At 42.0% G+C, this 25,576-nt stretch overlaps 2 protein-coding genes across 2 annotated transcripts in view; one reads left to right on the top strand and one right to left on the bottom strand.

Moving 5' to 3' along the window:
* Window positions 1-204: 204 nt before the first annotated feature.
* CDCA7L (cell division cycle associated 7 like) lies at window positions 205-21,446 on the top strand. Its single transcript, XM_019508565.1, has 9 exons — window positions 205-344; window positions 6,764-6,898; window positions 7,905-8,261; window positions 9,540-9,614; window positions 11,650-11,835; window positions 14,787-14,918; window positions 16,794-16,943; window positions 19,649-19,785; window positions 20,376-21,446. The coding sequence occupies exons 1-9, from the start codon at window positions 291-293 to the stop codon at window positions 20,404-20,406; spliced, it is 1,257 nt and encodes a 418-aa protein (XP_019364110.1). The 5' UTR covers window positions 205-290; the 3' UTR covers window positions 20,407-21,446.
* The window catches only part of DNAH11 (dynein axonemal heavy chain 11), a 337,309-nt gene continuing 332,624 nt past the window's right edge, over window positions 20,892-25,576 (bottom strand). Inside the window, exons 81-82 of the mRNA XM_019508567.1 lie at window positions 24,308-24,448; window positions 20,892-21,938 (exon numbers count right to left, since the gene is read on the bottom strand). Coding sequence (XP_019364112.1) covers window positions 21,691-21,938; window positions 24,308-24,448 — 389 coding nt within the window. The 3' untranslated portion in view covers window positions 20,892-21,690. The remainder of the gene's footprint in view (window positions 21,939-24,307; window positions 24,449-25,576) is intronic.

Below are 25,576 nucleotides of genomic sequence, written 5' to 3'. Positions count from 1 at the left end.
ATATATGAAAATAACAAACACTGCATTTTTTGGAGTTGGCGTACTGAGAGAGAGTTCTGCTGCGCATGCGCTGTATAATGTATACTAGTAACTGAATAAGTGTGTGACAAATTAATACGGGGCTGTTATTCCCATGAGAGTATTTACTAAATGGTTACTGCAGTGACTGACCTTATATTTATTTTATTTTGAATTGAAAACAGATACCCAAGGAAGTGGCTGACATTTTTAATGCCCCCAGTGATGATGAAGATTTTCTTGGGTTTGGACATGATGATCCTAGGCAAATTATGTCATTGGAGGACGACTGTAATAGTTTTGATTCACTGGGGTCTGGAAAAAAGGTAGGAACATTTTACTGTGATCCTAGGATATTGGTTTGGAACAGTATAGTTTCTTAGAATCTGTTTTGGCACAAAATTGATCTTAACTCCTGGCAGAAACCAAAATCTATAATCCTAGGAGCAAACAAGCTTAAACCCATTTTTACTCCTAGTCACTTCTAATGAACTTTGAAAAAATGTCTTGCATAATGAAATCCATTTTTCTTTTTGTGTCAGGGAAGAACCTAAAGTGAGTTTAGAATTTGCTCTGTTTAACTCTTTCACATAGCCACATATCTTATCTATCACTGAGTCGCTTTTTCCTATTGTATGTACTAACAGGAGTCAGTTGCGTCTCTGCAGTATTGAAGTGTGATTCTGTTGGAGCTTTGCATCTTCAGCTGCTATTTCAGTACCACGGTCCTAACTGTTATTTTAGTTACTTTGCTCTGTAAAAACTACCAGGTCTAACAGCAAGAACCATTCAGAGATGATTCAGCAGCCAAATAGCCAGTCAGCACAGTGGCTTGATTTATAATTGATATTGTTAATTCTTTGAATTGGCAGTTTAGTAGTGGCCAGAAGTGGGGGATACCAGGAGAGGAAGGGAATAGGACATTGGCCCTTTTCCAGGGCCAATAGGACACATTGGCCTTGGAAAAGGGCCAACATGGTCCCTATTTTCAAGAAGGGGAGGAAGGAGGATCCAGGCAACTATAGGCCAGTCAGTCTCACCTCCATCCTTGGCAAAGTCTTTGAAAAGATTATTAAGGCTCATATATGTGAGAGCCCAGCAGGAAAAATTATGCTGAGGGGAAACCAGCACAGGTTCGTAGCAGGTAGATCATGCCTGACTAATCTATTCTCTTTTTATGACCAGGTTACAAAACACCTGAACACAGTAGGGGTTGACATCATTTACTTAGACTTCAGGAAGGCCTTTGATACGGTATCCCACCCCATACTGGTGAACAAGTTAAGAGGCTGTGACTTGGATGATTACACAGTCCGGTGGGTGGCAAATTGGCCAGAGGGTTGTACCCGAAGAGTGGTAGTGGATGGGTCGGTATCGACCTGGAAGGGTGTGGGTAGTGGGGTCCCGCAGGGCTCGGTCCTTGGACTGATACTCTTCAATGTCTTCATCAGTGACTTGGATGAGGGAGTGAAGTGTACTCTGTCCAAGTTTGCGGATGATACAAAACTGTGGGAAGAAGCGGACACACTGGAGGGCAGGGAACAACTACAGGCAGACGTGGACAGGTTAGACAAATGGGCAGAAAACAATAGAATACAATTTAACAAGGTGAAACGCAAAGTGCTGCACCTAGGGAGGAAAAATGTCCAGTACACCTGCTGCCTAGGAAATGACTTGCTTGGTAGCACGGAAGCGGAAAGGGATCTCAGAGTCCTAGTGGACTCCAAGATGAACATGAGTCGTCAGTGTGACGAACTCATTAGAAAAGCGAACTGCACTTTATCATGCATCAGCAGATGCATGACAAACAGAACCAAGGAGGTGATACTTCCCCTCTATCAGGCACTGGTCAGACCGCAGTTGGAATACTGTGTGCAGTTGTGGACGCCACACTTCAAGGGGAATGTGGATAACCTGGAGAGGGTCCAGAGAAGGGCCACTCGTATGGTTAAGGGCTTGCAGGCCAAGCCCTATGAGGAGAGACTAGGGCACCTGGACCTCTTCAGCCTCCACAAGAGAAGGTTGAGAGGCGACCTTGTGGCTGCCTAAAAATTCATCATGGGGGCGCAGAAGGGAATTGGTGAGGCTTTACTCACCAAGGCACCGCTGGGGGTTACAAGAAATAATGGCCATAAGCTAGGAGAGAGCAGATTTAGACTGGACATTGTGAGGAACTTCTTCATAGTTAGAGTGGCCAAAATCTGGAATGGCCTTCTAAGGGAGGTGGTGCTCTCCCCTACCATGGGGGACTTCAAGAGGAGGTTAGATGGGCATCTGGCTGGGGTCATCTGAACCCAGCACTCTTTCCTGCCTATGCAGGGGGTCAGACTCGATGATCTATTGAGGTCCCTTCTGACCCTAACATCTATGAATCTATGACAGGGTGCTGGAAGGAGAGTTCAGAACAAGTATAAACACTTGGGTTATATGAGAGTGAGGCTTACAGGGCTGAGAGGTGATTAGTTTAAATGTATGTTGTAAGGATCATCAGTTGAATAGAGGAATTCAAGAGAGGGCTAGCACAGTGAAAGAGGAAAATAGCTTTTGTGCCAATGGTTTTAAGACTATATTTGGGAAGTTGGAGGGGGAGAGCTAGTTATAGAAAACATTAAGAAATGACTAATACTTGGACAAGAGGCCTTAATAGCAAGCCTGGCTGAAAAGGAGTAGATATTATGTTTTGTTTCTAAGCACTGAACTAAGAAACCAGATGCTGAAGACAAAGAGAGAGTAAGTAGTATCAAATACAAGGGCAGAGTTTGGGAAAGATGCTGGAGTTTTCAGTGATGATAGGAAAAAGGACAGTAGACCAGTATGTGGAAGAAAAGATGTCTGTTGGGTTTTTTTGTTTGTTTGTTGTTTTTTTTGGGGGGGAGGCTGATCTGGAGACAGCTGATGTGAGACATTTCTAGAGGGCAAGGAGGAAATGAGAAGGTAGTTTAGTGGCAATTAACTTAATGATGTAGCTGACACTTGGTAAGTAAATGAATTCATGTAGAGAGAGAGAGAAAGTATATATGAGAGAAAGGGTGGAGCAGGTGTAGGATACAGTCCCGAGAGTTGCTAGCACAGCTCTAAGGGAAGAATATGGAATGAATGAACATCAGGGATGTGGCAACATGCAGGGGATACACGGGGGTGCATGTGCACCTCCTGACAGCCAGCATTCCTTGCTTATGTGACGGGGGAGGAGGGGGAGGCAGGAGCACTGGTGTCTCCCCTGAGACAGGGAGTGAAGGTCCCAGGAGAAGTGATCCCCACGTTCCCCCCGCAGCCGATCACACCAACCAGTGAGTCAGTGTGATCAGCTGTGCGGAGGCCCCCCCACCCCGGTCGGCACGATCAGTAGTGTCTAGCTGCTGGGGGGCAAGTGTCCCCCCCGACTCAGGAGGCACCAGTTGCCTATGTCAGGGAAGGTAGTGAAAGAGTAGCCCTTTAGCAAGGAGGGAGGAAAAACAGTCCTCTGTCGTTTTTAATTTCTTTAGCTTAACACTTTTGAAGTGAGATGTAGGGTGTAACATGTTTGGAGTGTATTCAGTACAGCAGTATCGTGTATGAGACTTCTCTGTTCAGTTAAGGTGACTCAATTTAAAACTGTACCCTTCAGAATCTAGAGCTCCTGATGGCAAGATCACTGTTGTTGAAGGTAGCAATCAGGGAAAAATAAAAAAAAATCTTAATGCTCTTATGACTTGGGGTGGAAAAATAATCTTTGGAAGGTCTGTCTTAGAGGACTGTAAAGTATAGAAGCAGGGGCTTGGTCAATGGTAGGGGGAACAGTCAGTTTAAAAAAAAAACAATTTTTTCTAAATCACTTTTGTGGCCTTGTTTCTTGACAGTCTTTGTGGTATCTTTTTAAAAGAAGGAAGAGATTTATGGAGCAACATTTCCAGGTTTTGTTCCTCTCACACAGTTACTGGTGCAGAGAAATGAGTGATATAGTGCAGTGGTAGGAAACCTTTTTTTACTGTGGTTTGGACCCCCTCAGGTCAGAGGAAGGTGGGTGCTAGGGCCTGCCTGCAGCTGGGGCTTCACTCTGTGGTGACACAGGATGAGCTCCTGTGGCTGAAGCCCCTCTGCTGCCAAACACTGCTGAAGCTCTATATCCACAGGCCAGATCCAGCCCGCAGACTGCAGATTGCTGACTCCTGGTTCCACCTGATTCAGACCTGGATTATATTCCTGGCTTTGCCCCTTGCTAGCAAGTGACTGTGAGCACATGTGCACAGCACAAAGCCGTACTGGGCTGAGGTGTCTTGAAGCAGCTATGAATGGGTTAGCTTGTATACATATATGGAAGTCTATGCAGAGCAAGGCAGCAGTGCCCAAGCTTCTCCACACATGCTGGCTCTAGAACCAAAAGTATTGTAGTTGCATTAACATCGCACTGTGCCTGAGCTAGTTGATTCTGGTGAGGGCGCTTTAGCCTGTTTCCTGGACTACACCAATTCAGTTTCCTGTTCTAGATTGAGCTCAAGTAACTCTACAGAGTGTCACCTTGTGCCTCATGAGCATATCTGTTGCCTCTATGGATAGTTTTGTTATCTATAAACTGAGGATATTGCATTCTAGTGACACATTTGATTATACATTTTATATTTTGTAAGATGTGTAGAGATCGACTGGTGAGGAGCAAGCTGTAAGAGCTAGATATTTTTATTAACTCAACATGAGATTTTGGGAAATTCCAGTTTTCCTTTCATAAGCATGAGAGCTCGGCAGAATTTGCAACTAGCGCTTTGTTTGTCTTGCCTCTTTCTGTTTCTCTGTTGCTTGGTTCTCCTTGTTTCATTTCTTAAATTGTGAATTATTTTAAATCCATGGTAATATTGATCCTGCTTCCATGGTCAGTACAGTTAAAGGACAGATTCTTCCCTGAATTTTGCCTAATATGACCCCCAAGCCCACCCTGTGGGTTCTTTGCTATGAAGGACCATACACGCTTGCTTTGAATGAGGCAGACCTACAGAAGAGGTATTCTGCTATGAAAGAAGAAATTGGTGGGAGGGAAGAAAAAGCTCTGTGATGGATGGAGAAAAGGATAATGAATGGGAGGTGGAATATGGTATAAGTTGGGATAAGATTTGTACTTTACTAGTTCCCAGCAACTTAGAATACATAGTTTTGTAGATCTGTTTTCCTGGAAAACTTCCCATAATCTCTGTGCTTGTTTCATTTGTACTAAATCCTTTTTCCCACGTGGTAAAATAACCGTTAGGGATACCTTTGTGTAGGCTGTGCCATACTTCACAGGTTTTGCATAGCATCGGACCTGGTTTGCTATTTTCAGTCACATTAATAGAGTTAGCAAATTGACAGTCTTTCTAGCTAGCACTGACGTTTTTTGAAAGCACACAGTGTGCCCACAAACTTCAGCTTCTCTCACACTTGAAAGTAACTTCCCTTTTGTACATGTTCCTTTCTCAAGTAGCTGCACCACAGCTATCAACAAAAGAACAAAGTAATTTTTCTCAGAGAAAACTCGTTCCAGTTACCCATAATAATTTGTTGGAGACATTTTAAATGTAAAGAAACAGTATATGCAATGATTTTTTTCCCTCTATTCCCCTGCAAGTTTTCCACTCATCTATTATATCTATTTTTCACCAGATATTATCTCAGCGTAAAGAAGTATATAATTAAAGTCGGGGAAGGGAGGAAATTAAAGGGAGAGAATAAAGATATTTAGCCAAGTGCAGTTGTATGAAAGGTCATTTCTGTATCTTGTGTGGGTGGAAGAAACAGCAAAGGAAAACCAGGGAAACAAACTATCTTGAGTAAGCATTGTTGACGTTTTAGTAGCACGTGTGGTGTGAGTTTGTGCTTGTCCCCTACCATGATCCAGTCCTGTCTTTCAAGATAGCAACAAGGATAAGTTGCCAGCTGCTTTGCAGCTGTTTGTTCCTTTTACACCTTTCCCTTCCTTATTGCTGAAAATATATTTTTACTTTTGTGTGTGTAGTAAACTCATTATTCTTGAAGGTGACTCATAAAGGAAAAAAATTGGTCTTATGCCCTTGTTTCTTTTTTTTTTTAAAGTTGGTATGCACCAAGCCCTGCAGGGTGTTGGGTGATTTTTTTTTTGTACAAAGTGTTTTTCTTTCCACTTGTTTTTAACACTAGAAATTTGGGCTTTATGTAGTCTGGAAGACTTTATGAAGATTGGAAGGCTAACCAGAATCACACCATAAAAACAGAGAGGGTAACATTTGAGTAGTTGGAAGGGGAGGTAATTTTTAGTTGCATGTTTATAGGCTTTTCATTTTTGTCGTCACATATTTGACTTCAGTGATGCACCCAACACTAGGCATTGAAGAAGCCTTTTGTTGAAGATTTGGTGCCTATTTCACTTCTATTAAAGTGAGAGAGAGAACAACATTCCTCTTCTGGGACACTTTTCCAACAAACCCAGGGAAGATATTTCTGGTGTTTTTGAGGTCCCTTTCCCCCAGTTTTCTCCTAAATAAAATGCCCCTTCTTATAAAGTGACAAAAAATAAAATAATCCTTTGCCAGTCACCTTTTAAAAGCAACATTGAGCTAGAAAGTTTCTATTTTTACATTTCAAATAATGATAATACTGAAACCCAGTGCCATGGTTTGCTTTATTAGACTGGGACTTAGTAGCTAGTGAGTAACAGATTAAAACTGAGCATTCCTGATTTTTGATTGGCAAAGCTGTGTAAATGCTTAGTGTATGGTTAACTGTTTCTTACCTCTTGCATTTTCTATATGCTTCTTAACAGAATGGTCATATTCCATCCAAGTACCTGACAGAGGAGCTGAGGAAGATTTTCACTGAAGACACTGATTCAGAAACTGAAGTGTTTGAAGGCTTTCCTCCAAGCGAGCTGGATGCAGCCAACAAGAAAGTAATGATGGTAAAGAAAGCATTTTCACTGTGTTCAAAGAGAAACATACCTCTCTCTTCTCTCTGTGAATTCCTGTATTTATTCAAGTGGTGGAAATACATAACTATGTCCCATATTTAGGATGCAGATAAATATGCATTGTGTGAAAACAATCCTAAATAGTCATCAACATAAAATCCTTTATTAATGTATTATAAATAGAGGTCTACTCAACTAAAGGCGGCTGGCCAATTTTTGCAGGCAGATCCTGAGGCTGGCTGCCATTTTCGTGGATTTATTGTGGTGGGTCATTCCCCACCCCGGTCACCTCTGGCCAAGGGGCCTGGTGCTCCTGCCCCCCACCAATTGGTGGAGAGGGCTGTCTGTCATATGGTTCTGCCCCTTGCTGCTGATTGCCTGAGGGCACTCTTCATGTGGCCCTGCCCCTTACTGCTGATTGGTGGAGAGGGGCAGAACTGCATAACAGGCAGCCCGTGATGAGGGGTGGAGGCGGCAAGGCCTGCTTGCCTTCGTGCCGGCAGCCCACTTTGTGCGAGGCTGTGCAGCCAGGGAACTGTTGGTTCCCACGGGGGAGCCAACTTTTTATGTTTAGTAAGTTCTTCCATCCCCCGAATTTCAGAGTTTGCTCTAGAGTAGGTCCCTAATTATAAATCAGTGATGGACAATATCTTGGCATGCATGTAGCAGCATCCCCTCTAGGGCAGAATAGAAGGTTGGTTACTGATCACAGTGAATGAAATTCATTCCTATATGGACGACTGACTCAGAGCCTTCCTGCTATGTAAGCCCTGTGCTCTCATGTGATATGTATTCGTGTGCTGGTCTCGGAGAGCTAAATTCTAATCACAGTAAACAGATATTTTTAATATATTGGTTCAGAATGATAAACACAGGAGGAAGTGTTTAGTGTTCACATGTCTGTTATTTAGAAATGATTTGTGCTGATAATGATTTCAAGTGGTCTTCCCCCATATCATGGCTGCTGGTGTAACATGTTGATTCTCTCTGCTTTTAGCCAGTAGAGTCAGATTTGAGTGATGAAGAGAATGATAATTTATCTTTACCGGGAAGCGAGGAGGAAGAGGAAGAGGAGAAGGTTTCTCCCAAGAGAAGAAGCTTTGGCCTTCGTGTGGCTTTTCAGTTCCCCACAAGGAAGTCTTCTGAGAAGAAAATGCCCAAACCAACTTTTTCCAAATTACATTTGAAAGACAGTAAATCTCCTACAACTCTGGCAAGAGAGAAAAGTGCCAAGAGGTGGAAGAATTTAGAGGGTTCTGCTTCAGAGTCTGAGGAAGATGTTAAAGAGAAACAGGAAGAAAGTTCTAGTGCTCTGCTTAAAAGAGCCATGAACATCAAAGAAAATAAAGCCATGGTAAGACCAAGGAGGCAAATACCAGTCCTCACTAAGAATATGCCTTCTCTGCAGAGCTAGTTTGAGTGACTGGCATCTGGGTGTGAGTATTCAGGTTGGCCCACGTTGTGTGAGCAGTCACACTACAAAGTCATATTCAACTTACTGCGACTTCACTGATACAGCATTCACCCATATATGCCACTGGCAGCCATTGCCAGTGATGCTTTGTTGTGCAGTAATCTAAACCACTCTGAATTAGTGCTTCTTGGGCACATGGGAGGAATTGGGTAAAAGACACTGGAGAGCTGTTAGTCCTCAAATGGTATAGTATTCTAAATGCTATAGCTATACCATCTGATGCACACATTTGTGTATCTAAGAATGAGATCTGTGGAAGACAAACAGCTCCTGTTGAAGGCCTAAATGTGACTTCCATCAAAACTGCCAGTGAAGGTGATGTTTGAAGCCAGATGTACAAGATCCAGGACCTATATTTTGGTCTCCCTTATGGTACAACAGAAAGTCTTCACTGTGCCAGTGATATCACACTGGCCCTGATGTGTGGTGTTAGTAGCTTGGGAAGACCAAGGAGGCAAATGTGCACTGCATGGCTTTGGAAAGGAATGAGAAGCCTGATGAGCATAAGCCAGTTTCTCCCTGTTTTGGATCTCCTGAAGGTGTAAAACCACAGTGGAGCTCATGGTTGGTGCTGCATTGATGGAAGCTGATGAGCGTCCTCATTCAAAAGTGATAAAGAATGACTAAAAGAACATTTCTTTGCTTTCAAGTATCAGAACACACACAGGTGTCACTAGGTCTGTGTTGTCAAAATAAATTATAATATACTAGCAATGTTGTGTTAGAAAGGTATGTGCCAAGATAGCCCACAAGAAACCTCTTACCTCGTATAATCCTTTGAGGCATTTAGGTCTCCTCTTGTTGTCAGGGATTAACTCCCCCCATGTTAACTGCAAATTTCAGTCATTACTGGTCACGGATACTATAACCTCTATATAACACACTTCTGTGTTGCCACATTTGACAGCATTGGACGTGATTTTAACTGCACGACTTCAGTAAAAATCAGTGGGAGTCATAGAGCTAAAACCCTGTGAGGAGCTTTTGACTATTTAGGAGTAAATTGAGTGTTTAGAGAGAGGCTACTGATGCTGGGCTTTAATCTATTTAGAAATAACTCAGAGAGTGTGTGTGAAAACAGCGTGGTAAGACCTGACTATGTTTAAATTTCTGCAAGTTTGTAATGAGATGTCAGTAAGATATCTTTGTTAATTTCAGCTTGCCCAGTTATTAGCAGAACTGAATTCCATACCTGAATTGTTTCCAGTGAAAACACCCGCCTCAACTCCTTCGGTAAGTCTCAGCTTACGGTTATATATAATAAAAATGGTTGCTAAACTTGTTCAAGTTGTGTTTTCTCATGAATGTTTTATCTGTGTTTTTTGGTAATTTTATTTGTAATGACCTGCTACTAGTATATGTGAAAAGACAAAAGGTAGGCTACCAACAAATACATGTAAAGAAAAAGCACAAATATATGCATTACATTAAAAAAAAAACAAAACAGGCCTAGAGTTCAGCACTTTGGCCCAGAAAGGCACAAGACACAAATGAACAAACAAATATGTGCATCTAAGAATGAGATGTCTGGAAGACGAACAGCTTCTTGAGCTGGAAAACTAAAGCATCTTCCCTTTTTGTCTGGATTCTGTTAGGTATTTTTCTTTAATTGTCTGTTCTGATAAAGGCCATGTGTTTATCAGAGATGGGATGGCAACATTCAACCTGTCCCACGTAATAGCACAATGATTTTATGCTCTTAGTGTCAAGTGATGATACTTTCTGGCTACCAGCAGAGGATTTCTAATTCTCTGAGATTCCTGTGGGTAATTCGCACATATTCTAAATGAGCATAGTCATAGGAAGGACTGTGTACCCATTTCCATGACTTTGGGAAGCCCTTGTAAAAATGTTCTTGTGATAATTGCATCCTTTAAGACTAAGACTGAATTGTAAAAAAAAAAATGAAAAGTTGTTTAGTTTGCACTTCAAGCATTTATTCAAATCTGTTAAATTAACTTTATTAAGTTTCTTGAGTCTAGTCTATTATATGTATTTAGTATTTTTATCTGGAACAAAACCATTCAGGTGTGCCTGCTGTTATGCTGTTGTCTCCCCATTTTCTTGCATGTGTCCACTCATTTTTCGTTTTTTAAAATACTGATTATAGATGATAACAAATTCCACCATCTTGAGCGATTCTCCTACCAAATCGTGTTACCATATTTCTCAGATGATCTCCTGTGGATGATTTCATGGTAGCTGAACACATGCAAATCTTTTGTGTGTGTATTAGATGTGTTGGCATGGAGATGGTAACTTGTGTTTTCTGGGAACGTAGAAAGGAGATCAGTTCATCTGTTAGTGCTGTTTACTGAACAGTATATACCAGTATGTCAATATATTATTTTAGCTTTGAAGCATGGGTTACTCCTTGAATGAGCTGTGCTGGATGTGGAAAGACCAAAGTGAGTAAGGGTTTTGAAATGTTGGAGTACAGTGGGGCACAACTTCTGCTTTACCATATACTCCATGAAACCCCATAAATTACAATGTGGTTTCCTTGGATATAATTCATAAAGAATTACAATTTTCAGAGGGATGTGGAATCTGGGTCCTTCTTAAAGAAACAGGAAAGTATGGTTTGTAGTGGAAGCTACGAAGTGTGCTTAAAGGAAACTGCAAGATTAGTTTTAATGCATGTCTGAAAGGACAAAAAATGAATGATGGAAGAAGTCCACCTAATAAGAATTAGACAAGGGTCATAGACAGTATAGATGTCCCATGTTTTCCCACCCCAGGCATAAACTGAATTGCATATCACACACACCTTTTCCCCAGAGATCAGCCCTTCAAAATTGGTATGTGTGTCTTAAGCAGAAAAGCTGATTTTTCTTTGCTAGAATAGAAGCATGGAGAAGTAGGGTTGCCAGATGGCTGCCAGCTTCTCTAGGGCAGCAGACAAGAGGAATGAAGTCCAGTGGTAACCTTTTCACAGCCACTCTCAAATTGGTAACAGTTTACAACTGAACAGCCAAACGAGCAGCCAAAAGCTGTCGCCAATTTGAGAGTGGCTGTGAAAGGGTTAACAGTGGAGTCCATCCTTTTTGGTCTTGCTTGTTGTCCCAGGAAGACGCGATCAGCCATCTTGCAACACTGCCTCTCCATAAAAAGACAGCTCTAGACTGTGATGCAAGAAACATATTTTTTCTATGTTCTGCCATCTTAAAAGAAAGTGAACATTTTATTTGGGGGTGTATGGCATGCAAGAAACTATGGTAAAAAAAATGAGCAGAAGTTTCTAATGGAAACATTTTCTTTTCTCTAGAAACAGAAGAAAACCCCCAGGAGGACATTTTCTGAAGGCCAGATACAACGTCGTACAAATCCAACCAGAAATGCTCGTCCTCCAGATAAATTTGCCTTGGAAAACTTTACAGTATCTGCTGCTAGATTTGCAGAACACTTCCGTAGTTATAGACAGCAAAACCTCCTAAAGAGGAGACTGAGTGGGGTATTTGCCAGATTTTCTTTGTTTCCTAACTCTTGGTTATTTGAGTCTGTGCTTAAATAACTTGGTGCTGGCCAGCAACAGTGATTTAGGAACAGTTAGCTGGAAATTAGAAATGACAACCCAGATAATTTATACATTATCCATTCTATCTTGCCCCTATCTGGGGGGGACGGCTGGTGCAGGGCAGCTCTGTGCCACCAGTTTCCCCCATGACAAATCAGACCTATTTGGAGGCCAGTTCTAGCCCACAGGCTGTAGGTTGCTGATACCTGCGCTAAGCAGAAGGACAAGCGGGTGAGAGGTTGTAAGGAGACAGGCAGGTAGGGGTTCTGGGAGCAGCTGGAGAAGAGGTGAGCACCTTTGTTTCTGGTGACTGGAAGGAGGGGAGAAGAATACTAGAATGATGATGGTAAGGGAGGGAAAATAGAGGCAGATGTTGACCTGAAAATCAAGGGCGTCAAACTAATCCAGCTCCATGGGTCAGATGAGGGACATGGGGCCAGCCTGTAGGTTGGATCCAGCAGGCAGGGCTGATCCAGTGGGCACTGCATCCAGTGTATGAACTGGATGAAACCTGAGTGCTGCTTGCAGTGTGCTGGGTATTGCGTGCAGCCTGCACTGGCAGCAACCCTGCATGTGGTGGGTGGAGTGGGTCCAGGGGGCATGCTGCATGTGGTGCCTGTGCCAGATTGAGGCTGCGTGCTGGATCTGGCACATGGGGTGTATGGGCCTGACCCAGACCAGTCTCAGATCCAGCATGTAGGGTCAGTCCAGTGTGAGCACCTCATGTCATGTGCAGTATGAGCCACAGCCTGGCCCTACGTGTTGCATGCTGTGCATGACAGCCCCAGTGCCATGCACTGGTCCAGGGAGTATTCTGCATGTGGTGCCTGCACCAGACTGGCCCTGTGAGCTGTATCTGGCATGTGTGGGACCAATTCAGCCCAGCCTCAGATTCAGCGTGCAGGGTTGGTCTGGCACACAACCATCACGTGCAGCGCATGTCCTGGACTAGCTCGTGCTATGTGCAGTGCATATGCCAGCCCCCAAACCATGTGCAGCCTGTGGGGCTGGGGCCAGTTCGTGCTGCATGTGGCATGTGGAGTGGTCTAAGACCACAAGTAGTGCTGTGGGCCACATGACTGGGCTTAAATTGGTTCCAGCCCATGGGATATAGCTTTGACGGCTTTGCTTTAAATGAAGAACCTGAGTGGAGAAGGCGGGGAAGAGGCTTCAGGAAATAGTTGTTTTGCAAATAAGCAACAGGAGGTAGGGATTGAATCCCATTAGATCCCACCTCAATACCAATCCCTGATAGGACATCTACCCAAAAGAATCTAAGTTATCACTGGCATGGCATATCATGTGGATACTGATGAGCTGATTCCTCCCAGTTTTGTGGTTTTGGAGCTAGATGAGCCTATTTTGGTACATTCACCTTTTATCCTCCGTACTCTTTTTTGCTTGTCATAGTCACTTATTTCCTGTCTTATACTAAATTATAAGCTCTGAGGTGAGGATTCTCATGTAATGTTTCTATGATGTCTAAGCACAGTGAGGCACCAGTCCTTGGTTGACTTTTTAGGTGCCACTACATTATAGTCACAGTAGCAGGAAGGGTGGAGAGAGTAGCACTGCTAGGTGAGGAATGTGATGACCTGAGTGAGGAAAGATTTTTCACAGGGGAAATCAATGCAGAGATGGTTCTCTGCAGATGATCAGTGAATCAGGAGAGGAAGAACAGGATTTGCGGGTGAACTGGGGTTGAAATCTCATGAGGGATGTTTTTCAGTTGAGTAGGGCAAAAGAATCAACAGTGGAAGAGAATAGATTTGGGCTGGGGAAGGAGGGGGAAAGGGAGGATTAAACAACAGTGAGCAAGGGAGGGCATCCTGAATGCAGCAGAGCAGCCATGGTCACATTGATATGAGGTCATGGCTTAAAAAATGGGGGCAAAAGGGAAGTAGGGACGATTGCAAAGGGAACTCAGCTACGGAGAAATTGAAGAGGGAAGAGTTCTAAATCAAATGGAGGGGGGCCGGGGGGAATTTTAGGTGGCAGAATTGATCCAGGGGTGAAGGACCTACAAGGGGATGTGAGTGTAGAGGCTAAGAAACCTGATGGATGAGGGCATCAATGTGAAAGATTGAGGAGGGAAGAAAGGAGGTTGCCAGGAGAGAGAAAAGAGGAATCTGGTGTCAAATTTAAAAAGGAAGATGGTGAGGAGATGTGAAGATTTAGAGGGATGCAAGGGGTATTACTAAAGCCTGGTTTATGCTACACAATTCTGTTGCCAGTGGATGTGAAGTAATAGTCTTCCCTAACCAGTCTGGCTGTGCTGACAAAATCCCTCATCTGGACACAGCTATCAACTTGTGTTGCTCCAGGTGTTATAGCTAAATCAGCTGGAAAAAGTTTGCATCCACTAGGGGGCTCTGCCTATGTAGCTGCACTTGGACAGCTGTAGGGGCAGAGGATCCATAATGCAGATTGTCACTTCCTCTCCCTTCTTCCCTCTTCAGAGAGGCAGAGCAGAATTTTGCCAGGAACATAAATAAAAGTAATGAAAAGATAACCTGGATGAGAGAGAATATTTCTTAGGGATGATTTAAGGAGGGGAAGAGGAGAGGCTATGTTTAGCTGTGGAGATTTCAGTGGATCCTTGGGGAAAGAGGAAGCAGGTAGGCAGTAGGTTTGACATGTGTGAAAAACTGAGCAGAGGAGAAGAGGAAGAGGAAAAATTGAGGACAGAAGAAGAGTCCTAGCTAGAAGCAGATGTCCTTCAAGGCATGAGGAAGAGTAGAATGTGGAGGCAGACCGGGAGTGGTTGGGTGGAAGGGATGCTGAATATTTTCACAATCAGGCCCTTCTGGATTGCCTGTTTAATCCCTAGAATTAAAAACACACTCCTGTTACAGGACAAAGAGTAGTGAAATGAATTTGTTTTATAGGGTGGTTGTGGAGTGCATAAAAGAAGGAGGTCGTCTAAATATTCCTCTTACCGTCCTGTCGAAGATATTACTGAAGAGGACTTGGAGAATATCGCAATTACAGTTAAAGATAAAATCTATGATAAAGTCCTGGTACGTGCCTACTTTTCCTTTTAACGTCTTAAAGTGAGGTGAGGTAAACATTTTTATTTTACAAAGTGAATTTAGGACTCATTTAAGGTAAATGAAATCAAGAGTTCAGGAGACCGAAGTCCTGTATTTTATCTACGTCATGGATACAGTGTGAAAGCTCCTTCACTCTGCAGTGACACTGCTTCATCTTCAGTTTAGAGAAATCCCCTCTGAAGAGAAAAGGTAGAGCAGTCTGCCATTGCTTGTTTTCTGCAAGCAGAGGTGCAGTTGTGATAGGGGCATTTTGCTGCTTAGACCAGTGGTCTCCAAAGAGGGGTGCGCAAGACGATCCATTGGGGTGCAGGAAGAAAATATTAGAACTTCTATTTAGATGTATATTTATATAAATATACATATATTGGGGGTGCGTGCTCAAATATTTTTTACTGATAGGGGTGCACAATCAAAAAAGTTTGGAGACCACTGGCTTAGACCACCAAATCATTTTTTTACTGCAGAGCTGTTACATGGTAATTGACATTGCCATGAATGATCTGGTCTCATTGAGACCTAGTAAGTTAGAAACAAGAGAGTCCAGATCCCATTAGCCTTCCATTCCAACTTAATAGCACTTCATGGTAATTTATGTTACTTGAGAGGAGTGCTGAAACCTGGAATAGAGAGGGTCATTCAAAGGGAAATTGGGATTGCACTCAATGGCCTGGGAGGCCCCTTCTACTTCTGTGTTTCTATGAAATTTAATGAATGTCTATGTTGCATCTTTCCAGAATGCAGAGAAATTTATAAGTGTCTGTGCTAGGGCTAGCTCAAAAAATGTTTGGTCAATTGACTGGTTAAATATTACCAAATATTTTCAAATAATGGCCAAATATTTTAAGCATTATTTTAGTATAAAAGCTGACATTGACTTTAATTTTCCATAAGTTAGATACTTATGTTCTTAAAAAAACCCTGCAAATTAGTTAACTTATTGTGAAACAATAACATTACATTTTAGAGAATTTTCATGAATATAATTATTAATGTTAGGTAAGTGTAGATGTGAATGATATTCAAGACTAAACAGTTCTTTTTCTTGGCTTTTATCCCCAAACCCCGGTGTCAGCTCCAACAGTTGCAACTAAATAGATAAATACATTAAAAAGAAATAAAATACATAGCAACTATAAAAGACAGAAGTTGGTTTTTAAAATGGAGTTGTGCTAAGTAGGCAGCAGGTCAATGCTTCAAGCATTTTGCTGTTTGCTTTTGGAGATGCCTACAGTCCCAGCAGATGGCCAGTAGGAGAAGCTTTCCTATGATGGTTTTGTTTCCTCTCTGAGTAGCTCTTGAAGCCCCACATAGCTTAGTGGGGAGAAGGAAAAGGAGGCTGGAATAAAGGCTAGAAGAGCAGGGGGTTGCGGGGTGGGGAGGGAGTGTGTGCGTGTGTGTGTACCCTCTGGCAGGACTGAGGTGCAAGGAGTTCTGCTCTCTCTGTTGTAACGATGAACTTATATGCTATGAAGACCTGAACTGGAATTCCTTTGTAAATGCATCTGAAGGTTTCTAGGCTTTGCCAAGGATGTGGGATTGGGGTATACTAGACAAGATTCCAAAGCAGTTTTAGGCAGAGTTCATGCCTGTCTCTTTTGCAGGATACCTAGCATTCAGCAGGGCACTGTATAAATAATCATGCTAGTGGAAGTTATGTTTTTACTAATGTTCTTTTATTGATCTAGTCACCTTTGGTTCTAGGTCTGGAGAGAATTCAAGTGCCACTGTCAGCTAACAGAAATTTATTATGAAATTCCAGCAGCTGGCATCAGGAAGTTCAGCATGTCATGATGAATGCACAGAATTTGTATACATCTCTTTCCCCCTCCTCTCCAACTTCAGGGTAGTACATGTCACCAGTGTCGACAGAAGACAATTGATACGAAGACAATCTGTCGTAATCAAGGTTGTGGCGGTGTAAGGGGACAGTTCTGTGGACCATGTCTTCGAAATCGGTATGGTGAAGATGTGAAATCGGCACTTCTGAATCCAGTAGGTGTTCAGTTCTTTGGTTTAAAAAAGTATAGTGTAATGATTAAAGTGGTTTCCTGTGCACTCATCTCTGATTCCTATAATATGACATTCATGCTTTCTGCCACACAAAAGCCCGAGGGACATGGTTATTATTAATTAATGCTGATCTTGTTGGAGTAGGGACGTGAGTACAAGAGCTTGGGTCTAGGTTGGAGCCCTTTAGTCTGTTCTTAGGCCCTCTGGATAGTGGGAAGAATACTCAAGAGCTTAGAATAAAGGAAATCAGGCTTTCCGAAGATTAATGAAATAGCCTCATTCTTTCTTTCTCATTCTTTTCATTTTTGTTTGTGGTCTTTTTGTCTCCCTCCTAAGTGTTTTGTGGTCCACAAGGCAGGCTCCTTGTTTTAGATACTAAACTTAAACATAGAAAAGGAAAAAAATCACAAGAACTTATGTAGTATACCTTTCTCCTTTTTCTTTACCTTCCATAAATGAGCTGAGCCCCTATCCTGTCCTCAGCACCTACTAGGTGTCTAAGTGGTACGTGGCTATCTAAATGTGATTGTATTCCATCTTGCTTTAAGAATCATTGATGCATAAGGGGGAGATCGTCTTCCTGGTTTTTTTGTAACTAAGTCTTTAAGTCTCAGGCACATTACAAAAGTAAAAATGTTTTAGGGATTCAAGAGGGTAGAATATGCCTGGTATGTAGAAAGGATCTAGCCCTTAGGCATGTCTGTATGGCTTCACTTCCTGTTGCTGATAGTATATAAGCCTTGCCCACTTCTTCCATCGCGATCTCCATCATCTTCAGACTAGAGGCAAGCAGTTAGGCAGATTAGATGGCTCAGAGCTGCTCCGAGTGCACATTCCCAGGGTGTGCTTGCCTTAGAGCGCATGGATGAGAGATGGACACACACAGCCACTTCCAAGCTATCTGTTGTGCTATTTGCCACTGTCTGGTGTGTGAGAGTGGGCAGGGCTTATTTTGTTGGTAGCAGAAGACCCAGGGTCAGGAAAGAAACTGTATATACAAGACCTTAAGAGTTGTAACGTCTCCTTCCTTGGGGGTGAACCTCTCCCTACTGGGGGATCATTAGGTCCAGCCAGCCCCCTGACTGACTCATAATGAACCTACATCTAACCTTGAGCTTCCTCTCTGAGCTTGCCTCTTTAGAACCTTCTCTCATGAAGAAGCACACCTTTCTTCCTATTTGGAGCTAATTGACTCCACCTCCTATCATGACAGAGCAGTAATTAATGTATAGTATGAAGTAGGTTTTTAGACCCTGCATCTGCTATCAAGAGCTGTACATTTTTTTTACAGACGTTGTGTTCCCTGCGGTCCCTTGTCCCTGCAGAAATGCCCAAGATATCTCCACCTTTGTTTACTCCTGTGTAACCCAATTTTTATTGTCACATGTTGCTGCCACCAGATAATTTCTCTTGCTCTGAACCCTGCTTGACTATGCTTAAGTTAAAGTGTTTCTTTTTATTGGTTTAGATTTAACTGCATGTTTCACATGGCTTTTGCAACAGATCACACAGCCTCTAAGTTAGTGTGCACACCCATCCCTTCCTGGTACTTGTTTTTTAGCAGTAAGTTTAAAGAATAAAATGCAAATCTTAGACCTTCTATCCTAGTTCTCTGGCTTGGACATTCCATTTCTTTACATTTGAGTTGGAGTTCCTTGGGCCAGCCTTCTACCTTGAGAGAAGCAACCTTAACCCAGAATCTTAATGCTATAAGGGTCTTAGTCACCCAAGTGTATACAGTTCTGGAACAGAAGGGTCCCCTTTCCTGTTGTACCCCTTTTTTGTTGGAGACATGAATACTGCTAGAATTTAAGCTGATTTTGAGGAAGTTATCCTTAGCACTTCATGTTTTGCAAGGCAAAGAATCAAGTAGACAGAAGTGTGTGTTTCTGCAGATCTTCTGAGCACCTTAGAAGACTGGTTAGTTGGCATTAGTCATCAATATTTCATAGATTCATAGACATTATGGCTGGAAGGGACCTTGTAAGATCTTTGGGTCCAGCCCCCTGCCCAAAGGGCAGGAAGTCAGCTAGGGTCAAAAGGATCCCAGGAGGATAAATGCCCAAATATTTCTTGAAAGAGTCCAGAGCAGGTGTTTGCACCACCTCTGGGGGGAGTTTGTTCTAGGCCTTGGGGACTCGGACAGTAAAGAAGTTTTTCCTTATGTCTAGCCTAAAAAGGTCTTGCAGGCGTTTGTGATTATTGGACCTTGTCATCCCTTCGGGTGCTCTGGTGAACGGGTGTTCCCCCAGATCTTTGTGCACACCCCTTATGTACTTATAGGCTGCCACCAAGTCACCCCTGATCCTGCACTTCTCCAGGCTGAAAAGTCTCATAGCTTGCAGCCTCTCTTCATAAGGCCTGTTCTCATGCCTTCTGATAATAGATTTGGCTCTCATCTGGACTCTTTCAAGCTTCTCCACATCCTTCCTAAATTGTGGAGCCCAGAATTGGATGCAGTACTCCAGTTGTGGCCTCACCAAGGCCGAGTAGAGCGGGAGAAGGACATCTTGGGTCTTGCTTGAGATGCATTGGTAGAATGTTGCTGAAATAAAATATAGCCCTGTAAAATGCATGCTGGACATATGGTATTGCTTTCTGTTTAAAGGCAGTAGGAAGAAGACTTATAGGCTTGGTACTGAGTTTCCTTTAATACCTATCCCTATATGCCTTTTTCTTTTCTTCAGGATTGGATTTGTCCTCCTTGTCGCGGTGTGTGTAATTGCAGTTACTGCCGTAAGCGTGATGGCCGCTGTGCCACAGGAATGCTCATCCACTTGGCAAAATTTTATGGCTATGACAATGTTAAAGAATATCTTGAAAGGTAAGAGGAATGTTGTGGCTGCTGTAGAGCTGAGCTACACTTCGGTGTGCTGCATGAGCTTTAATTAGGGTATCTCAGAACATCCTCTCTGTCATTTCAGCTAGTGAACTTCATTCACCTCTCATATTGAATCAACTCAATCAGAAGTCAAAGTAAATAGTTAACTTAAGTATCTCATTTTAAGATAATTGTATAGAGAAGGCATAGGTAGTTTTTACCTTAGTGTAGCTGGGGAAGATCACTAGTCATTACTGTGTGTAGCTTAAACCAAATTCAAAATCAGTCACAGGAATTTGAAACTCACTAAACCTTAAAAGCAGTGATTGTTTCAAAATGTGGAAGATATTGGACCTATAGAGATTGATGGAAAAACTTTTGAAGCCAGTCACATTTACTGGGCAAACAAATAATACAACTTTAAGAACAGCTACTGTTTTATATTGAAAAAAGTAGCTTTTTGTCAGATGTTTGCTTTTGTTAAATGGACTCCGAAAACAGTTGTTAGTGACCATTTGCAATAGAAGCTTCTGGGTTAAGGGAGAAGTCTTAGATCCTCCTAAGATATAATGTTTTTTCCATCTTTTTTCCAGTTTACAGAAGCAACTTGCTGAAGATGAGTGAGGATGCTGAACATAGCTGCCTGACCTGGATAACTTGTAGACAGATATTTACTTCAAAATAATTAGTTCAAGGTTTAAAAATTTATACAAGATAGAATTGTAGAATATAGCATAATATTTCTGTTTTAGGATTTTTTTATTGATTGATCTTAATCAAAGATCTCTCCAAAAATATCTTGGTTAAAGGAATTTATGTAAAATACATTCTTTTTGTGTATAAACACCTGTATCTAAAGTGGAACAGCGCTCTTAAAACATGGATGGGTGGTTCTGCAGTATTTCTGAAAACATAATAGTTAGGGAATTGTGTAAGCCTAAAGAGTTTTACGAATTTGGATCTTAATATTATTTTGGTCAAAGCAATATTTTTTATTTATATGAAATCATTGTTAACTCCAGTGTGCATGGGGTATGCTTATATAATCCATCCAAGGACACACAAGGGTTCTCCCCCCACCAATGACCTGACAACAGGTATAAGTTTTCTGAAGCCTTCCCTACTGGGCATGAGCAAATCAAGTAACTTCATGCTTAGTCATTCAGTTTGTGGGCAAGCATGGGGTTCAGCTTTGTAAAAAAAAAGGTATCTGTTTCCTTAGTTTCAATGCAGTTCCATCAGCTTTGGCTGGAATGAACATGCATCCTTCCACTGAAATACTTTTTTAATGGAAAGGGTACAAACTGACAAACCCATCATGGTAAAAGACAGACATTGCAGGGCTTTGGTATGATGCTCACCAATTACAGGTTTTTTGTATGATGCACCTGCTTTCTGAGCCAGCTGCTTTAGAACAATATTACACGGTTTAATTTTACATTGCAAAGTTTTTAATCTTTTATAATAACTGTTTTTGGATACTGTTTTGATATGTATGAGACAGCATACCTGCTTAGGTAAGAGCAGGCTTTTCAGACAACATTGTTTAAAAATGCTTTTATTGCAATCTTGGATTTATGTTATAATTTGTGTAAGATATTGTATTTTTTCTATGTAGAGAAAATAAAGAATTATCCAGAGAGGAACACTGAGAGTTAAAACTGTGCTGAGAGTTTTGAGGCTTGATAATGTGACACAGCTAACCTATACATGTGGGGAATTATGTCAGTCAACACCCGTCAATCTATTAGGTGAAGAAACATGCACACATGATATAGAAAGGGGTTGTCGTATAATATGCTGTACAGCATGGTGCGATACGTAGGATGTACTATAAACATAGTGAGATGAACGTGATATCTGTCTGAAAGTAAGGTTGTAAGAGCAGCTGTTACCAGAGGCTCAGTACTAAACTGCCAAGAGTAAGGCTACTCCTGCCATCACCCACTTGGCTGACTTTTCTTTGCTCCTCAGGTTAAATGTCCAAACATATGTGGAGCCTCGGCTTTTAGTTTTATATATGGGACATTCGTATATGTTTCTGGTTTCTTGTTGATCCATTGGTCTAGCTCTTACAAAGATGACTGGCATTGCTGGAGTCAGATCCTTGAGCTGGGCTTCAGCTATGACCCCTGACTGGGTATCCCATCTGGCTCCTGTAACAAAATATGCCCAAACAGTTTAGCAGCATACAATGTACACAACTAGTAGCAGATTGCTATATCCTCAGGAATACCAAAAACAAAGCTAAGATAGGCGAAGTTCAGGTTGTAGGCCAGGTGTGACCTAATTCATCCTACCATGCAGCTAAAGGTGGGATGTGTTAACAATGGTGATATGTATGGCACAAAACAGCAAGTGCTGAGACATGCCATGCCTACAGTACTTGCAGTGTAGGAGCTAGAGTAAGCAGAAGTGGTGGGACATGTCCTAGCACTTCTCTGTGTGGTATATCTTGCATTTATCATCATCCAGTGCTATCTTGAGCCTTCCTATTAACATACAAGATAGAATGCTGTGTTTTGGACCTGTCCTTCCAGTTGCACAGCTTTTAATAGATGAAGTGGCTGTTTTTTAGTGCTCTTAATTGAAATTTGGTGCTGTAAGTGTAGACTTCTGACACTAGCAAGGTGTGAAGCGTTATGCCAGTTTGTAGCAAGTGCAACTTTTGCGGGAGCCATAGAATTAAAATGGAGCTAAAGCATAGTGAGAGGCTTTGTCTTCACAGCCCAAAAGGGTATGCACTTGTGGAGCAAGACAACTTAACTACAGCTTATTATCTGTGTAGTATTGTAGTGGAGACAAAGCTTAGGCACCCTCCACCTGGTTTAAACTCAATTAGCTACAATCAGAGAACAGCTGCTGTGGCAGGTGTTTAGAACAGAAAGGCCAGATTCATGCCTTGTGCTGAGACGTCTCAGATAGGATAGACCTCAATGGGTGGTGAACATGCTCATCAGCACAGAAGTTTAGGTCCTAAAAGCAGTGAAATAGGTGTAATATGTCAAATGTACAGACCCTTAACATCTTTCTAAAAAAACTTAGCAGCACTGTTTCTTGGTGTGTGCACAAAGCACCTGTACAGTTTGAGTCCTTTTACCAGGGTGAAGGTCTGCATTAGAAATCTCTTCATCTAAGGGCTTCTCATTTAATCACACACTGTCCATTTGCCCAGGAAGCACATCAACACTGTGAGTTCTGATTAGCATTGTACAGCTAAATGGCAGCTTTTTAGCTGCATAAATGCCACCAAGGGCCAAAAAAATAGCCAAAAGTGGAGGCCAAAAATAGCTGAGTGGGTAACTAGAAACCTGCTATTTAGCCACACAAAGGATTAGCACTGTACAGCTAAATAGCAGCTTTTTAGCTGCATAAATGCCCAAAATACCACCGACAGGTAGTTTTATTACTGCTGCAGTGTTGGTGCATGAAAGTGCACATGTAGATGGGGCACAGTGGGTTGTATACAGTTGGGTATATATGTAACTATGTACATGGATCTATATTTGCCCATGTCTAAGACATGTCTGGAAAATGGTAGGGGGCAGCTTTTTGGTCCGCAACATGTACTTTTCCAGGACTTGCACTTGGCTGCATATGTGCCTGGCCAGTGCACAGCTTTACAGCACGTGTTCCATTTGAATGCACAAGCTTATGTGCAGGCCAAAAAATAGCCAAGTGGATAACTAGAAGCCTCCTATTTAGCCACACAAAGGAAACTAGACTTCCAGCCTATATTACTGTAACTGTTACCTTGCCTTCTGATTAATGCTACTACTTATCCTTTCTCAACCCATCCAAATTACCTTATTTCTGTATGTGGAGGTTCAGTGTCTTAGGCACAGACAGTGGTTGATGCACTCTATCTACCAGTGACCCAGCATTAAGCTCTGCCAAATCTAAAAATCATTTAAGTCTACTGTAATGCTGGCTCTGATTACCTAGGAGTCTCTTGTGCTTCATGGTGGTGCAGAGTAGAGTTATTGATCCAATTTAGGGCACTTGAAGTAGCTCCTCAAATAACTTAAATATTCAGTTAGCCTCTTCCTTGGATCCCTTCAGTGTATTTTCACAAACTGCTACCACCACCAGTTATGTCTCCACCTTGCAATACTTTCACCTAGTCTCTATTTCCTTAGTTTATTAATGAGACTGTTGGAAGACTGTAATACTGCCTTGATAAAATCAAAGTCTGTCACATCCACTGCTCTCCTCTCATCACTGGTCATAAAGGAAATTCAGGTTGGTCAGGCGTGACTTGCTCTTGGTGAATGCATGCTGGCTGCTCCTGATCACCTTGCTGCCTCAAACTAGATTCCTTATGGACCTTCTCCATGATTTTTCAAGGTATTGAGGTCAGACAGACTGATCTGCAAATCTGTGGATCCTCCTTCTTACCTTTCTTAAAGATGGGCACTATTATTACCCTTTTCCAGTCATCTGGGACTTTACCAGACATCCATAGTTTCTCCAGGAGGGTAACTAATGGCTCTGATATCAAGCAACTTAAGAACAGGCTTCTTACCCTCCATAAAAAGTCCACAAATATATGCTCCTTCTCTTGGTGTGTGGCCATAATCATCTTTGTTCTTTTTGGTAACATCTACAGTAAGGCACATCTTATCCAAAGGCCAGTTGTTCTTGCGTGCCATGCTCTGCATAACAGCTGAAATTTTTTTTTCTGATTAATTCACTGCAGGCAATAGTCATTTTAATGTTACTCTTCTCAGGTATGTCATAGCCAAAAGGCACATGGATCATACCTTTCAGTCATTTCATTGAAACAAATGAATCACAAGAAATCCATTGGAAAAACTGCATTTGAACTTTTGAAAACAAATGAAGGCAGTGTGGTCTAGATCAGGGATGGGCAACCCCCCAGCATGGGTGCCAGAGCATTTTGCTTGGCATGCAGACAGCAGGGGAGGAGCCAGGGCTGCACTGCCACAACAAGGATTGGGCTCCTTGTGGCTCCCCCTCCATTCACTCTAGCATGCCAACATCTTATAAGTTGAGGTTGCAGGCATTTTTTGGCACTGCCTAAAATGTTGCCTACCCTTGGTCTAGGCAAATTTGTTTCTTTTCTTGCACTAGAGACAATATTTTACAAAGTAACAGATGTGAGGCAAAATAGTACATTAAGGAAGGAATCTGCAGGTTAAAACACATGGAATAGGAAACCTAGGAATAAATGAGGAGTTCAAATTTAAGACTTTTTTCTTTTAGCAGGTGTACATTTCTAAATACAGTATTTCTTTCATATCTTCTGTAACAAGAGACAGAAAAAGGCTGTTTAATAATTTTTCTCCACTTCCAAGTTTCAGTCTTTAGATGCCTCACTGCATGGGGAAGAAATACTTCATAAAGGTTTAAGGGTTTTTAAAAATTGAACAACTTGCATGGGTGGCATTGACACCCTAAAACAAGGTTGCCAACAATTTTTCAAGCAACAGTGTCAAATCAGAATTCTACGGTATTTTATTCTCGCACAAGATGTTTAAACATGAGAAATTTCAGTATCTTAGTTTTTCATTTGTATTTTGTTATTTCTTTACTTTTTTGCATGTGTGTTCTGTAGTTTAAAATAGACAGGACTGCTTTAAGCAAACTGCCTTAATCCCTTTTCATGCAATAGCATAACATGGCATCAGTACAGCAAGCCCCCAGAAGGCATGATTATGTTGAAAACGTGTAAAACTAAATGTAATTTTTTTCCCTAAAGCTTTAATTCGGGGCTGAAGTAACTCCCCCAAGCACTACCGGGAGTAACAAGGAACAACGGCCATAAGTTGAC

The sequence above is a fragment of the Gavialis gangeticus genome, unplaced genomic scaffold (genome assembly GCF_001723915.1).
Source record: "Gavialis gangeticus isolate Ggan-Ray unplaced genomic scaffold, GavGan_comp1, whole genome shotgun sequence".
Taxonomy (NCBI): domain Eukaryota; kingdom Metazoa; phylum Chordata; order Crocodylia; family Gavialidae; genus Gavialis; species Gavialis gangeticus.
This window is presented reverse-complemented; position numbering and strand designations above follow the sequence as displayed.

Excerpts from the sequence above, each read along its gene's own strand:
- CDCA7L (XM_019508565.1), top strand. The coding sequence starts at position 291 with ATGTCATTGGAGGACGACTGTAATAGTTTTGATTCACTGGGGTCTGGA. Across the intron at positions 16,944-19,648 it reads AATCGGCACTTCTGAATCCA|GATTGGATTTGTCCTCCTTG; the intron begins GTAGGTGTTCAG and ends TCTTTTCTTCAG. Across the intron at positions 19,786-20,375 it reads GTTAAAGAATATCTTGAAAG|TTTACAGAAGCAACTTGCTG; the intron begins GTAAGAGGAATG and ends TCTTTTTTCCAG.